Source organism: Pygocentrus nattereri, chromosome 28 (genome assembly GCF_015220715.1).
Source record: "Pygocentrus nattereri isolate fPygNat1 chromosome 28, fPygNat1.pri, whole genome shotgun sequence".
In the NCBI taxonomy this organism is placed as follows: domain Eukaryota; kingdom Metazoa; phylum Chordata; class Actinopteri; order Characiformes; family Serrasalmidae; genus Pygocentrus; species Pygocentrus nattereri.
The window spans coordinates 26,526,845-26,544,344 of record NC_051238.1 but is presented as its reverse complement, the minus strand read 5'-3'; the positions used below and the strand labels follow the sequence as shown (position 1 = coordinate 26,544,344).

Sequence of the window (17,500 nt, the reverse complement as noted above, 5' to 3'; positions counted from 1 at the left end):
AGTTGTGTTGAGGTAGTTCTACATTAACAGTAGTGTACAGTCACCTGAACAGTTGTGTTGAGGTAGTTCTACATTAACAGTAGTGTACAGTCACCTGAGCAGTTGTGTAGAGGTAGTTCTACATTAACAGTAGTGAACAGTCACCTGAACAGTTGTGTTGAGGTAGTTCTACATTAACAGTAGTGTACAGTCACCTGAACAGTTGTGTAGAGGTAGTTCTACATTAACAGTAGTGAACAGTCACCTGAACAGTTGTGTTGAGGTAGCTCTACATTAACAGTAGTGAACAGTCACCTGAACAGTTGTGTAGAGGTAGCTCTACATTAACAGTAGTGAACAGTCACCTGAACAGTTGTGTTGAGGTAGCTCTACATTAACAGTAGTGAACAGTCACCTGAACAGTTGTGTTGAGGTAGTTCTACATTAACAGTAGTGAACAGTCACCTGAACAGTTGTGTTGAGGTAGCTCTACATTAACAGTAGTGAACAGTCACCTGAACAGTTGTGTTGAGGTAGTTCTACATTAACAGTAGTGAACAGTCACCTGAACAGTTCTACATTAACAGTAGTGAACAGTCACCTGAACAGTTGTGTTGAGGTAGTTCTACATTAACAGTAGTGTACAGTCACCTGAACAGTTGTGTAGAGGTAGTTCTACATTAACAGTAGTGAACAGTCACCTGAACAGTTGTGTTGAGGTAGCTCTACATTAACAGTAGTGAACAGTCACCTGAACAGTTGTGTTGAGGTAGCTCTACATTAACAGTAGTGAACAGTCACCTGAACAGTTGTGTTGAGGTAGTTCTACATTAACAGTAGTGTGCAGTCACCTGAACAGTTGTGTAGAGCTACAGTTCTACATTAACAGTAGTGAACAGTCACCTGAACAGTTCTACATTAACCGTAGTGAACAGTCACCTGAACAGTTGTGTTGAGGTAGTTCTACATTAACAGTAGTGTGCAGTCACCTGAACAGTTGTGTAGAGCTACAGTTCTACATTAACAGTAGTGAACAGTCACCTGAACAGTTCTACATTAACAGTAGTGAACAGTCACCTGAACAGTTGTGTTGAGGTAGTTCTACATTAACAGTAGTGTGCAGTCACCTGAACAGTTGTGTAGAGGTAGTTCTACATTAACAGTAGTGAACAGTCACCTGAACAGTTGTGTAGAGGTAGTTTTACATTAACAGTAGTGTACAGTCACCTGAACAGTTGTGTTGAGGTAGTTCTACATTAACAGTAGTGTACAGTCACCTGAGCAGTTGTGTTGAGGTAGTTCTACATTAACAGTAGTGTACAGTCACCTGAACAGTTGTGTTGAGGTAGTTCTACATTAACAGTAGTGAACAGTCACCTGAACAGTTGTGTTGAGGTAGCTCTACATTAACAGTAGTGAACAGTCACCTGAACAGTTGTGTAGAGGTAGTTCTACATTAACAGTAGTGTGCAGTCACCTGAACAGTTGTGTAGAGCTACAGTTCTACATTAACAGTAGTGAACAGTCACCTGAACAGTTCTACATTAACAGTAGTGTACAGTCACCTGAACAGTTGTGTAGAGGTAGTTCTACATTAACAGTAGTGAACAGTCACCTGAACAGTTGTGTTGAGGTAGCTCTACATTAACAGTAGTGAACAGTCACCTGAACAGTTGTGTTGAGGTAGCTCTACATTAACAGTAGTGAACAGTCACCTGAACAGTTGTGTTGAGGTAGTTCTACATTAACAGTAGTGAACAGTCACCTGAACAGTTGTGTTGAGGTAGCTCTACATTAACAGTAGTGAACAGTCACCTGAACAGTTGTGTTGAGGTAGTTCTACATTAACAGTAGTGAACAGTCACCTGAACAGTTCTACATTAACAGTAGTGAACAGTCACCTGAACAGTTGTGTTGAGGTAGTTCTACATTAACAGTAGTGTGCAGTCACCTGAACAGTTGTGTAGAGGTAGTTCTACATTAACAGTAGTGAACAGTCACCTGAACAGTTGTGTAGAGGTAGTTTTACATTAACAGTAGTGTACAGTCACCTGAACAGTTGTGTTGAGGTAGTTCTACATTAACAGTAGTGTACAGTCACCTGAGCAGTTGTGTTGAGGTAGTTCTACATTAACAGTAGTGTACAGTCACCTGAACAGTTGTGTTGAGGTAGTTCTACATTAACAGTAGTGAACAGTCACCTGAACAGTTGTGTTGAGGTAGCTCTACATTAACAGTAGTGAACAGTCACCTGAACAGTTGTGTAGAGGTAGTTCTACATTAACAGTAGTGTGCAGTCACCTGAACAGTTGTGTAGAGCTACAGTTCTACATTAACAGTAGTGAACAGTCACCTGAACAGTTCTACATTAACAGTAGTGAACAGTCACCTGAACAGTTGTGTTGAGGTAGTTCTACATTAACAGTAGTGTACAGTCACCTGAACAGTTGTGTTGAGGTAGTTCTACATTAACAGTAGTGTGCAGTCACCTGAACAGTTGTGTAGAGCTACAGTTCTACATTAACAGTAGTGAACAGTCACCTGAACAGTTCTACATTAACAGTAGTGAACAGTCACCTGAACAGTTGTGTTGAGGTAGTTCTACATTAACAGTAGTGTACAGTCACCTGAACAGTTGTGTAGAGGTAGTTTTATATTAACAGTAGTGTACAGTCACCTGAACTGTAGTGTGGAGCTGCAGGGTTAACTGGAACAGTGGTGTGCAGCTGCACTGATCTGAACTGTAACTGTACTGTAAAGTGCAAAGTACCTTAAACAGATCTACTGTCTAGGTTTTTGTAATGAGAGAAGCAGCCTTTCGCTTTTCTGTTGTAATACTATTGTAAACAAAATTTTTGATGTCTTTCCATGTTCTTGTCTTCAAAGCAAGCTCTGCTTGGATGCACCGAAGGCAGTCCGCTTTTCCTGGAACATTCTTTAGGGCACGATACTTTGTCAGGTGACGCCACACTGCCTCCTTCTCTCTGTCGGTCCATGGTCGCCTGGGCTGGACTGTGTGTTTACGATCTGAAACAAAAAGCACAGACAGATGCAATGAATTTTAGTTTTTAAAATAAGGTTAATAAATAAAATAGAGGGCATTTTCTCCAGTATTGCAGATACAAAGGATGTCCATACCATGCCAAGCAGATACATATTTACATATCTATCTACAGGTCGACACTCAGTTACAGTGAGATACTCGGTAGAGAGGACTGATAACCTGTGCAGCACGACATGAATGACAGCGAGTAAATATATAGCAACGCAGCACACCCAGTCATATAAAAATAAATGGTTTCACTTTACTAGGATGGTTCATTGTAGATGCATCACCGTTGCTCAACTAACATTCAAATGACATTCAACAGAATTTCTATTAAATGCGTCTGAACGCTAAGCTGAACGTAAATAACTCTCTATTGAATATAACCCTAAACTTAACCATACCCCTAACCCTAACCTCAATCTTTCACGAGTAAGAGCTATGGTTGGGTTTCATTTTAGGTTAAGTAAAAGATTCTGTTTAGGTTTTAGGGTTGATTCAAGGTCAAGGCCTGGGCGCTATGGTAAAAATATTAAATCATGATATTTACACGTAGTGTTACAGTGAGATTTTGACACACAGATCATTAGTCGCAGTACGATGAGTAAATATTTAAAATGTGTTGCACTTTTTCCCATTAAACAGCACTAATTACACTCTCTAATGAAACATGCAGTTGGCCAGTGTTTTATGCACTGATGATATCCATATGATCAGAAAAGTATATCATCTATATTGAGAACAAATTTATCATGACACCATAAAATATTGTCATATTGCCCAGCTCCATTGCCAAGCTTAGGTGTAGGCTTTAGGCTTGATTCCAGGTTAAGTTTAGGGTTAGGGTTAGGTATAGTTTGAGATTCTATGGACCATCATTTACATTAAACTTGTATTTAATTACTATTCAGTTGAATGTCACTTGAGCATCTACAATGGACCATCCCAGTAAAGTGATCCCAAACAAAAAAGGTTTGTAAGTCAGGTTAACTTGACCAGATGCTAATGATTAGACTACTTTTGAGAATCTGCCCAAGGCCTTTATAAAAAAAGCCAAAGTTGCCTGTTCCACACAACTGTAGATGGACATGATGAAGCTACAATATAGGTGCTTCTAATAAACCAGACACTTGGAAAGGAAATCTCAAAGGGCTTAATTGTTGTAACTTACCTGATTTTCTTGTCTCTACATCTTCAACAAGGTCTGCATTTTGAGTCCTGGAGGAAGGCCTCTTCTTTCGGACAGGGGAACGAACGTTCTCTAGAAAACAAAATACAAACTGTGTACTGCAAGTCTATACAAAATCATTTTGATCTTGAGTTTGGGTGGTCAAATACACTGGACAGCAGTCACATTAAATTATGTGGTGCACTCACACCACAAACCCCATCAACATTCTTCATAAAAGCCACAACAACAGGCTTGAGCATTTGAGGCATGGCCTCCACAAGACTTCTAAGTGTTTTATGGTATCTGGCACCAAGACTAACGTTAGCAGCAGATCCTTTAAGCAAGTCCTGTAAGTTGTTAGGTGGGGTCTCCATGGATCAAACTTGTTTGTCCAAAATATTCCCCAGATACTGGATTGGACCAAAACATTGAGCTTGAACTCATTGTTGTGTTCCTAGAACCATTCTGGAATCATTTGCATTGTGGCAGTGTGCACCTTCCTTGGAGAATCTTTGGTAGGTACTGACAGGTTTTCACAGCGCTTCACTTTTTTCACATTTTATGGTCTTATTCCAAAATGGATTAAATTAATTTATTCCCTCAAAATTCTACACACAGTAGTACCCCATAATGACAAAGTGAAAAAAGTTTGTTTTAATTTATTACAAATTTATTAAAAATAAAAAACAAAAAACTAAAATCCCATGTACATAAGTATCACAGCCTTTGCTCAATACTTTGTAGAAGCACCTTTGGCAGCAATTACAGCCTCACGTCTTTTTGAGTATGATGCTACAACCTGTGTTTGGGCAGTTTCTCCCATTCTTGAGAGGCAGAACCTCTCAAGCTCCATCAGGTTGGATGGGGAGCGTCGGTGCACAGCCATTTTCAGATCTCTCCAGAGATGTTAAATCAGGTTCAAGTCTGGGCTCTGGCTGGGCCAATCCAGAACATTCACAGAGTCGTCCCGAAGCCACTCCTTTGTTATCTTGGCTGTGTGTTTAGGGTTGTTATCCTGTTGGAAGATGAATCTTCGCCCCAGTCTGAGATCCAGAGCACTCTGGAGCAGGTTTTCTTCAAGGATGTCTCTGTACATTTCTGCATTCATCTTTCCCTCGACACTGACTAGTCTCCCAGTTTATGCTGCCAAAAAACAACCCTACAGCATGATACTGCCACCACCATGCTTCACCGTAGGGATCGTATTGGCCAGGTGATGAGCAGTGCCTGGTTTCCTCCAGACATGATGCTTGGCATTCAGGAGTTCAGCTGTGATACTTATGTACATGTGATTTTATTGTTTTTTATTTTAAATAAATTTGCAAAAAATTCAAACAAACTTTTTTCACTTTGTCATTGTGGGGTATTGTGTGTAGAACTTGAATTTGGAATTAGACTGTAACATAAGAGAATGTGGAAAACGTGAAGCGCGGTGAATACTTTCTGAATGCACTGCACAGTGTTGATTCTATTACAACTACACTGCACACTGCAAATTGCACATTGGAAAGCTGAAAACATGACTCTGCTACAATGACATACCTGATTGTTGTTCTGCAGAAGTATCCTTGTCACTTGTCTCCAAATGATCTTCTTGGGATGACGCTCCAGAGGACATCTTTTGCTTCTTTTTGACTGGCGAACATTCACGGTCTGGAACAAAACAAAACATATCAGTTACTAGGAGTCCGATAGAACACATCTGACACACGGCAGAACGGGAGAATCACAGCAAAAAAGTTTTCCTGAAAAATCAGCAGGAGCTGGATATTCCTATCTATATATCTATATAGAAGAAGAAAGTCTGAAGGCAGAGCTGCTAATTTTTAACTGAACTGCATGTCACTGATCTGAACTGTTGGAAAACTGAAAATGTGTCTCTGTACTACTTTCCCATACTTGATTTTTCTTCTCCACAAGAATCCTCTTCACATGTTGCTAACTTATCTTTCGGGGATGAAGCCTTTGAGGACCTCTTTTCCTTCTTTTTGCCTGGCAGACATTCACCATCTGGAATAACACAAATAACCAAACACAACATATCAGTTACTAGATCTGAGTCAGACAGAATACAACATTTAACAGAAATGCATTGCGCACACTGGAAAACACTACTCTGATACACTGACATACCTGATTGTTGTTCTCCACAAGAACCCTCGACACCCGTCTCCAAATGATCCTGAGGGGATGGAGCTCTCGAGGATGTCTTTTGCTTCTTTTCGCCTGGCGGACATTCACCATCTGAAATAAATCAAAACATTGGAAATACAGTTCATCCAGTACATTGGGCAAACGTCTACATAAGGTCCAGGCTTGTGAGGCCGTTTGCTATATACTGCCCATTGCCGTCACACCACAATGACGTGGCGCCCGATGTCATGGTGTGGTAGGGGTTAGAAAGCTTATTAGCTAACATGTATTTATACTGTTCAGCTAAAACCTACCAATTTGCACAATAAATATTTCTAATTACTTTAATTCAGTTCATATTACAGTTTGAACACATCACATACAAAGTCCCTGTACAAGACAACCATCAAATATACGATACGCTGATATAAACGTGTCCTGACAATCCGTTTGGGAATCACTGTACTACTGACAGTAGGTAACATACCTGATTTTTCACCATCCAGAGTGTCTCCATCCAGCTCCAGCTCCTCTAGAGACCGTCCCAGATAAGTGTGATTTCCTTTCTCTATGGCAATCAACAGTTTGCTAATTTTAGCAAGCTGAATGGTGTTTTCAGAGAGTCTGTAATATTCACGGTGGACACGTATATCGTGACCCATGAACTTTGCCACCTGATCCATTTCTGAATTTTTCAAGTTCATCATTTGGCAAAGAGTGGCTATGTGCTTCCTTAATCTGGTGGATCTTAAACACTCTGGATGTTTGGCCTGGCATTCCAATGAAAATTGGCGGAGGCAGTCTGACCCTCTCATATGGCTGGTTCCTGAAATTCGGGCAAACACAAAAGGGTTTTCACTGCAGATACCTACTGCAGTTCGGTTGCTTATCAGAATGTCTATCGATGCCTCCATGTCATGTGTGAGGAGCAATGGGACTTTTCGCTCTCTCTTCCCTCGTATCTCCAGTCGCGTGAAGTTGTTGACAAGTGACTTTTCAAGTTTGGAAAGGCTCTCGTACACTTCTGGGTGAGCTGGAGCTCTGTTCCGTGTTTGGTATGTTGCCAGGAGTAATTTTGAGGCTTCTCCTTCCCTCCTTCTATTGAAGAGGATTATCTGTGTGAGAAGGCTCTGACAAAGTTTCTTCCAGTCTGAAACACTGGGTGCAACCGAGAGTCCAAGCACTGCATCTTTTTCCAGTGCTTTAAGATGTTTCTGCAACTTCATGATATCTTCAGTCAGGGGAATCATTTCATCTTTGTTCCACTTGGCTGTTTTTAGAGTGTTAAGGGCACGTCCTGACACATAGGTGTTCCACTGTGTCTCCATCACCTCAATGAACTTCTTTGCATCCCTCTCTGTTCTAGTGTTTCCACTTATTAGGCTCTCCCCTACCAGTATTTCCGCTGCTCTCTTGAGCGAATATCCAATTTTACATGCTAGAGAAGGTGTCTTATACTCGTTCTGTGAAGCCATAAAGCCACTGACTGTTCTTGTCGCTTCCACAACAGTTTGGAATTTTCCTGGCACAAGGACATCTTGGAGCATACATACACTGTTATCAATCTCTCTGGCGGCTATCAAAAACCTCCCTAGCTCTCGCATTTTCTGAGCGATGTAGGAATGTTGAAATTTGTTATGTCCGTGTTTTTCAAATAAAACATCTCCAAATTTACAAATGAGAGGGTCATTTCTGACACAAATGCTGATCTCATCTTGATGCATACTGTGTAACACATCCTTGCAGCCTGAAGAAACTGAAGATGACACTGGAACTAGGCGGGATGCACATGACTGAATCCTTTTTGTCTTCTTTAAGTTCTTTGCTTGCCTTACCCTACAGGAAATCTCGTGCTTCCACAGATCTGTTTTAACAAAAAATCCCCAACACTGGGGACATGGCAGGTAATTGTTTGGACTTGCGTTGGCCTTGGGTTGTCGCCAGGTGATCAGCTGCCCATCACCATTCTCAAGAACGTCTATATTGTGCTCAAAGTCCCCTTTGTTTCGAATTTCCTCAAGCAAAGCTGCCCTTCGCTTGGACCCTTTAGGAAAACTTAGAGCTTGGGCAACCTCCGTTTCTTCACCATGTTTTCTTTCCAAGTGGCGAGCTATTTTACTGTTTGGTTTTTTACAGTACAGACAAAAATGTTTCTTGTTCCAGATCCGTTTGCCATTGTCAGTTTTTGTGCTGCATTTTACTGTAATCTTTGATTTTTTTTGTTTTGTTGACATGGACGTACCGTTTTCAACTTCCTTGGACAGGACCGAGCTGGAAGACAGCTGGGTTGAAAGGGAGAGACAACTTTCAGAGTCAGACTCGCTGCCATCAGGTTCATATTCCGAATGTGATGACACCAGATCCTCTTCAGACAAATTAATGGAGTCGTCACTCTCTTCCTGCTCAGCCTGTCACAGAAACATTAAAAAAACAAGAATAATTAAACAGTCAAATTAAACTGGATTAACTTAAACATAAAAATCTGCCAAAGACACATTTGGAGTCTAAAATTTGCTCCTTGAGTTTAGAACTGCAGCTGTGAGGACTACATCCCATTAGTCCACCAAACAGCCCCAACTGCATTCAATAAAAATCAATCTACAACCCTTTTCTCAACTCATTATAAGTTATAACAATGATCCCACAGACTAGTGGCTGTGCCTCTGGATACAGTAGATACTGAACTAAAAAAAACTTCTGAACTTAACTGGTAAATCAGAGGACTGATCTCAGATCAGACTCTTCCCTATTTACGATCATGGTCACTAAAGCAGATACTAGATCAGCACTCTTACTGGGCAGCGTTTTTGACAACTCATTTCATTTTTATTAACTTTTATGGCCTTAACTAACAAATAGATGCACTTGGAGAAGTTTTGATGATTTTTACACAGTAAAAAGGCCTCGCAGCCTAGATCAACTATAACGAAGCAAAATTCTGACTTCAAACATGTCTCAGCCATCTAGGTTTTATTTTATGCTAAATTATTCCTTAAAATATTCATTTGATGAAAGCTGTGTTACATACCTTCTTGTTTGGCCTCACTCTGCCAACAGGCTTTGTGTTCTCCATGCTCTGAAAAGAGAAACAAATCACCACATCATCCATCTACTAAGACACATTTGCAATTCATCAGTAAAGTACTGTAATTATTCTAAGTACAAAGCTTTGTTGTTCAGAGATACTTGTACTACAGCTGTTACACAAAAGGAAATCAACTTCTACTGCACTTCACATTTTGTTGGGTGTAACATGAAATCTCTTCTATCTGAGAGACCAACACGACAGGAAACAGCTCGAGCTGGTTAAGCAGTTTAGATCCTGTGTTTTTATGAGTTTAATGGTTTATCTGGTCTACTTGCATGATCGAGCTGACCGAGACAGACCACCAGTATGACCGTGCTTGATTATGCAAGACCGAGCTGGTTGACCAGTATGACCAAATCAAATGTACATCAGTGTTTTTCAGTCCTGGTCCTGGTGTCCCAGCTCCCATCACAACTGATCCAACTAATCAGCTCATTAACAGCCGTTCCTGAGTTAAAGTGGCTGTGTTAAACAGGAAGAGCTCTGAAATATGAAGGGCAGTGGGTCCACAGGGCCATGTTTGAAAAGCACTGGACTGTACTATGCTGGTCAGAAGCTGCTTAACCAGCTTGCTAATTAGCAACGGGTATGATTTTACCAGCTGAAACCAGCAACCAGTAAAACTAGTCCTGATCTGGATTTTTCAGCAGGGCATATAAAACACTGGTCTCACCGTTTCATACTATTACAATATCTGGCAACCATTTAAAATATCTAGACCTTTAAACTTGTAGTAGAGATCACTTCCTGCACCCCTACTGCGAATAACTCGTATGAGGAGCTGCTGTTCTGTATCTGAGCTGTGCTGGAATTGAAGAGTAGTTTAATCTTAAAGCGAGTTTGTAACCGGGTCTGTATGTACAGCGGCGGTGGGACTGACCCCTCCGCAGCGAAGCACCAGCTCTGTACTGAACTCAACACGAGATCAACATCTACCACTAAACTCCACCAACCACACACACCAGCTCTGTACTGAACTCAACACGAGAATAACATCTACCACTAAACTCCACCAACCACACACACCAGCTCTGTACTGAACTCAACACGAGATCAACATCTACCACTAAACTCCACCAACCACACACACCAGCTCTGTACTGAACTCAACACGAGAATAACATCTACCACTAAACTCCACCAACCACACACACCAGCTCTGTACTGAACTCAACACGAGATCAACATCTACCACTAAACTCCACCAACCACACACACCAGCTCTGTACTGAACTCAACACGAGAATAACATCTACCACTAAACTCCACCAACCACACACACCAGCTCTGTACTGAACTCAACACGAGAATAACATCTACCACTAAACTCCACCAACCACACACACCAGCTCTGTACTGAACTCAACACGAGATCAACATCTACCACTAAACTCCACCAACCACACACACCAGCTCTGTACTGAACTCAACACGAGATCAACATCTACCACTAAACTCCACCAACCACACACACCAGCTCTGTACTGAACTCAACACGAGAATAACATCTACCACTAAACTCCACCAACCACACACACCAGCTCTGTACTGAACTCAACACGAGATCAACATCTACCACTAAACTCCACCAACCACACACACCAGCTCTGTACTGAACTCAACACGAGATCAACATCTACCACTAAACTCCACCAACCACACACACCAGCTCTGTACTGAACTCAACACGAGATCAACATCTACCACTAAACTCCACCAACCACACACACCAGCTCTGTACTGAACTCAACACGAGATCAACATCTACCACTAAACTCCACCAACCACACACACCAGCTCTGTACTGAACTCAACACGAGAATAACATCTACCACTAAACTCCACCACCGACACACACACCAGCTCTGTACTGAACTCAACACGAGATCAACATCTACCACTAAACTCCACCAACCACACACACCAGCTCTGTACTGAACTCAACACGAGATCAACATCTACCACTAAACTCCACCAACCACACACACCAGCTCTGTACTGAACTCAACACGAGATCAACATCTACCACTAAACTCCACCAACCACACACACCAACTCTGTGCTGAACTCAACACGAGATCAACATCTACCACTAAACTCCACCAACCACACACACCAGCTCTGTACTGAACTCAACACGAGATCAACATCTACCACTAAACTCCACCAACCACACACACCAGCTCTGTACTGAACTCAACACGAGATCAACATCTACCACTAAACTCCACCACCGACACACACCAGCTCTGTACTGAACTCAACACGAGAATAACATCTACCACTAAACTCCACCAACCACACACACCAGCTCTGTACTGAACTCAACACGAGATCAACATCTACCACTAAACTCCACCAACCACACACACCAGCTCTGTACTGAACTCAACACGAGAATAACATCTACCACTAAACTCCACCAACCACACACACCAGCTCTGTACTGAACTCAACATGAGATCAACATCTACCACTAAACTCCACCAACCACACACACCAGCTCTGTACTGAACTCAACACGAGATCAACATCTACCACTAAACTCCACCAACCACACACACCAGCTCTGTACTGAACTCAACACGAGATCAACATCTACCACTAAACTCCACCAACCACACACACCAGCTCTGTACTGAACTCAACACGAGAATAACATCTACCACTAAACTCCACCAACCACACACACCAGCTCTGTACTGAACTCAACACGAGATCAACATCTACCACTAAACTCCACCAACCACACACACCAGCTCTGTACTGAACTCAACACGAGATCAACATCTACCACTAAACTCCACCACCGACACACACAGCGCTGAATAATCACCGAATATAAACCAACATATAAACGAGCTGCTGTACCAGAGACGCTCCGGCCGGACAGTCAACGCTATAGCAGCTAGCGCTAGCTAACTAGCTCACTACTGCTAGCTAACTAACTTTCTCCTCATTCCACTCAAACCGCACATTTCCCCCGAAATCCGCCCCACAGAGACCCGGTTCCTCAGCAGAAGCTGCTTACACTGTCAGATACATGTACAGATGTTTGTACTTACACCACGCGTGTGCGACTGCAGTGCCGAACCGAACCGAACCGCTGAACTGTGAACGCGCACGAGCCGAACAGCCGTTAGATACACGAGCACGAGCTGCTGAACCGACTCGCGCTGAACCGGCACGTGCTGTATGGCGTCTGAGCGGTTTAATGAACTGAAGTGTTTAAATTGTGAAATAAATAAAGCGAGTTAAAGAGCGACTCTCTGCTCTAACACTGAACTTCATCCACTACAGTTAAACAGTATAACCGAGTCACGCGACTCATCTAAATATCAGCTACTTATTTCAGACATGGAGCCCAAGTAGGTTCATTAGAAGGTTTACCTGAGATTCTCTTACCTTGTTCAGCAGCTCTAAAGTCTTCTGCTGCTCCTTTTCCTGCTGGTTGAGGATGTGCTGATACTTCTCCTCCTGCTTCTTGTGATGCTCACGAAGTTTCTTTAATCGCGTTATAAAACGATCCATTCTGAAACAGAGTGACTGTAGGCCTTGTGTACTGTTCACCCCTCACACTGAGAATTACTGACCTTAAAGCCGTACTGCAGAATCTTTACTGCCAGTGTCTACTACACAATCATTACATCACGTTTATCTGTACTGAGAAGAGAACAGGAGACGCTTAACATAGAAACCAACAGGCCTTTACAGAAACTCCTGCCCTTTAAATATTATTACAGATTTTAAAGTAGACTGAACTGTTGTTAAATAGTATATGTACACTTTTTACACTTACTACTGTTTCTATACTCAAAACAAACAGTTAATGCACCAAAACCTTTCACGACCAGAACGACCAGCAGTGGGTTTATATTAAAGTAGGGAAGAGAACTAGTTTGGCGTTGAGAAGTGTCAGCAGGTGCGGTCACAGGGAGATTCATAGAATAGATTTACACGATAAGCTAATAGATCACCCACACACAATCAAATGGACCTGTTTACACCAAGCCACTTCATGTAATTAGCATCTGGACTGTATCCTGATCAGGATAGACATGGATCTTTATTAGAACTTCAAACATAACTCAGACCTTCTTGTTCCTCTGCCTGGTCAGGGACTCAACCCTGTATCCACAGAGCCTAAAAAATGTGGTTTTAGTCACATGCATGTACACGGGGAAGTGACATGCATCTCCAGTTATGTAGACTGGAATCCAGTCACTGTGTGGGGCAGAATATGTATATTGCCTCATTGTGAGGCCATTATAACTGGTGTTCTGGTTGTACATGGGGGGCTGTTGAATGTGTCTTGGATATACTACTTGCATATTTATGTAGTTTGATCCAGATATGATTCTGATACTCAAGGTGCATGAAGTGACCAGGTGTAAATAGGGTCTAGGATCTACACAATATTAAGCGTCAGATGGACTGCCATAAATCACACTGCAACTGGAGCAGTACACATTGTTTTCTGGTATGATGAATCATGCCTAACCAGCCGACAGTCTGATGGACAAATCTGGATTTGGCACTAGCCAGTAAAATGCGTCTTCACTGAATACGCTCTGCCAAGACTAAAGTTTGATGAAGGACAAATAACAGTCTGGGACACGTGCATAGAAACAACAAATATATACTTCAAACTTTGTGTCAACATATTTGTTATGACTGTTTCCTGCGCACAAAGCAAGCTCCATAAAGACCGCTCTGACTGACCTGCACAGGGCCCCGACCTCAGCCACTTCCTGTACTTGTGGAATGAACTGAATCACTAAATGAGAAAGAGGCCTTGTTCCCACACATAAACATCTGTCCCCACAACTGAGCATTTCAGTCTCTACCATTAAGACAAAGAAAAACAACAGGAGATGTGAAGCATGTCACCTGAAACATTAGCATGTCTTGTAGTCACTGCCTGATTTATGAAGGTCAACAACTGTTTGCCTCACTTCATTCTTTGATCTTAGCCAATTAATAATGCATATGTGAGTGTCTAGTCTGCATACCTCCTCATATGGATAGGATAGTGAAACAGAAAGGCGTAAACTATTGTGCTTAAACATGTAGCTGAAATAAGAACAACCACATACAGACGGCTAACAGCGAGACCAGGCAGTCCAGGTTTTGCTGCACCACCATCGGCAATGTAGAATCATTAATGGCATTTCAACAACTGGAAGTTTGAGACTGACGTATCTTTAGAACTTCAAACATAACTCAGACCTTCTTGTTCCTCTGCCTGGTCAGGGATTCAACCCTGTATCCACAGAGCCTTAAACTGTAGAGCGCAGATTTAAATTAAGGTACCACAGAAAAGTATTTACACATAACACTGGACTACTCACAGCATGGTTCTAGCATGGTTTCTTGTGATTTGTGTACAACTGACCACTCTGATGGTGGGCCTCATGAACATGATTTGTGAATCACTCACGCACCTCACTACAAAGCTTTGGTAGCAATGTTGGACAAATGCCTGTAGATGCCAAGCTATCACTGAGGTAGTGATGTTGGATGAGGCTGAGAGCTGACATGCCATCACTACAAATATTGACACATATTAATGCCATGGTATGTCTTATCACTTCCCTTTACAGTAATATTTACAGGAAGGAGACACAACATCAGCTACCCTAAGATTACATCTCTTCTCGGGAGCACAGATACTTGTCATCCATAGCTGTGCATGTGTATTTCAGCAAAAGTGATCAGTCAGTCAGTAAGAGAACACAAAGTCTTTGGGAGGCACTGAATCACCCCAGCAGCCAGAGCACATGTGATATTCAAGTGATATTCAGTTTAGATTTTCTTGGATATATGCATTGACCTATTCTATGAACTGGAGATATGACGGTGGTGGAGAGAGACAATATACACTGCTCAAAAAAATAAAGGGAACACTTAAACAACACAATATAACAAAAAGTAAATCAAACTTCTGTGAAATCAAACTGTCCACTTAGGAAGCAACACTGACAATCAATTTCACTGCTGTTGTGCAAATGGAACAGACAACAGGTGGAAATTACTGGCAATTAGCAAGACACACTCAATAAAGGAGTGGTTCTGCAGGTGGGACCACAGACCACTTCTCAGCACCTTTCTGCTTTCTGGCTGATGTTTTGGTCACTTTTGAATGTTGGTGGTGCTTTCACACTCGTGGTAGCAGGAGATGGACTCTACAACCCACACAAGTGGCTCAGGTATTGCAGCTCATCTAGGATGGCACATCAATGCGAGCTGTGGCAAGAAGGTTTGCTGTGTCTGTCAGCGTAGTGTCCAGAGGCTGGAGGCACTACCAGGAGACAGGCCAGTACACCAGGAGACAGGCCAGTACACCAGGAGACGTGGAGGAGGCCGTAGGAGGGCAACAACCCAGCAGAAGGACCGCTACCTCCGTCTTTGTGCAAGGAGGAACAGGAGGAGCACTGCCAGAGCCCTGCAGAATGACCTCCAGCAGGCCACAAACGTGCCGAAAGAAACCGACTCCATGAGGATGGTATGAGGGCCCGACGTCCACAGACGGGGGTTGTGCTCACAGCCCAACACCGTGCAGGACGCTTGGCATTTGCCAGAGAACACCAGGATTGGCAAATTCGCCACTAGCGCCCTGTGATCTTCACAGATGAAAGCAGGTTCACACTGAGCACACGTGACAGACGTGACAGAGCCTGGAGATGCCGTGGAGAGCGATCTGCTGCCTGCAACATCCTTCAGCATGACTGGTTTGGCAGTGGGTCAGTAATGGTGTGAGGTGGCATTTCTTTGGAGGGCCGCACAGCCCTCCATGTGCTCGCCAGAGGTAGCCTGACTGCCATTAGGTACCGAGATGAGATCCTCAGATCCCTTGTGAGACCATATGCTGGTGCGGTTGGCCCTGGGCGCCACATTGCACCACAGACTGTCCAGGAGTTGGCGGATGCTTTAGTCCAGGTCTGGGAGGAGATCCCTCAGGAGACCATCCGCCACCTCATCAGGAGCTGCCCAGGCGTTGTAGGGAGGTCATACAGGCACATGGAGGCCACACACAACACTGAGCCTCATTTTGACTTGTTTTAAGGACATCACATCAAAGTTGGATCAGCCTGTCGTGTGTTTTTCCACTTTAATTTTAATAATAATAATAATAATACTTTTATTTTATAAAGCGCCTTTCAAGAGACCCAAGGACACTGTACAATACAAAAAAAGTAAAACAGATAATTCATTAAGATTTATAACGATATATAAAATAAACTAAGAAAAAAAAAAATATATAAAATAACAACAATAAAAATAAAACAATAATAAAAGACTTAACTAAAATAAATAGAAGTTCGAGAGAAATTCTCACTCAAATGCTAGCTGGAAGAGATAGGTTTTAAGACCGGCTTTAAAACACGATAGAGATGATGATTTTGTGTGTGACTCCAAATCCAGGCCTCCACTGGTGAATAAATTTGATTTCCATTGATGATTTTTGTGATTTTGTTGTCAGCACATTCAACTTTGTACAGAACAAAGTGTTCAATGAGAATATTTCATTCATTCAGATCAGGATGTGTTATTTGAGTGTTCCCTTTATTTTTTTGAGCAGTGTACATATTAATAAGTACAAAGTCCAGTAGATGTTCAACTGGACTGATATCTGGTGATTAAGGCGGCCATAGCATGTGGTTTACACATCATTTCATCTTTACTCAACCATTCAGTGATGCTTCTTTTGAGAATAAAAATTTATTGAAAGCATGCATGGAATGCATATGCTACATTGCAGAAGACTGTTATAAAGATAAATGACCATCAGAGTGGTCAGTTGTATCCAAATCACAAGAAACCATGCTCAAACCATGCAGTGAGAAGTCCAGTGATTCCCTTTAGAGGGAATGGACACTGCAGAACAGTACAAAGAGCAGACGTATCAGCTTTGGTTAGATTAAAGTGAACCTGTTAGTGCGGTTCCTTAGCGTAAGTGTGAACACTGCCCACTGAACTGAGCAGGTGGGTCTCAATAGTTCATTTGTTCATTTGAATTTTGGACACAACAATACAAACCAAAGTTATCTAAACACACCAAGCAGAGCTGTGCAAGGGCACA

At 42.3% G+C, this 17,500-nt stretch overlaps 1 protein-coding gene across 3 annotated transcripts; it reads right to left on the bottom strand.

Annotated features, from left to right (window-relative positions):
• Window positions 1-2,593: 2,593 nt before the first annotated feature.
• On the bottom strand, window positions 2,594-13,885 carry LOC119262660 (claspin-like). Of its 3 annotated transcripts, XM_037535724.1 has the most exons (9): window positions 12,823-13,885; window positions 9,358-9,405; window positions 8,572-8,737; window positions 6,817-7,155; window positions 6,330-6,440; window positions 6,096-6,206; window positions 5,739-5,849; window positions 4,197-4,286; window positions 2,594-3,006 (listed from the first exon to the last, which is right to left on the bottom strand). In XM_037535724.1, the coding sequence occupies exons 1-9, from the start codon at window positions 12,946-12,948 to the stop codon at window positions 2,768-2,770; spliced, it is 1,341 nt and encodes a 446-aa protein (XP_037391621.1). In that variant the 5' UTR covers window positions 12,949-13,885; the 3' UTR covers window positions 2,594-2,767. The 3 variants fall into 3 exon arrangements, with proteins under 3 accessions (XP_037391621.1, XP_037391622.1, XP_037391620.1); XM_037535725.1 differs by lacking the exon at window positions 6,817-7,155; XM_037535723.1 differs by lacking the exon at window positions 12,823-13,885 and having other exon boundaries at window positions 6,817-8,737; window positions 9,358-10,100.
• Window positions 13,886-17,500: the final 3,615 nt, after the last annotated feature.

Excerpts from the sequence above, each read along its gene's own strand:
- LOC119262660 (XM_037535723.1), bottom strand. The coding sequence starts at position 9,438 with ATGGATGATGTGGTGATTTGTTTCTCTTTTCAGAGCATGGAGAACACA. Across the intron at positions 6,441-6,816 it reads TCTGGATGGTGAAAAATCAG|ATGGTGAATGTCCGCCAGGC; the intron begins GTATGTTACCTA and ends GATTTATTTCAG. Across the intron at positions 6,207-6,329 it reads TTGTGGAGAACAACAATCAG|ATGGTGAATGTCTGCCAGGC; the intron begins GTATGTCAGTGT and ends GTGTTATTCCAG.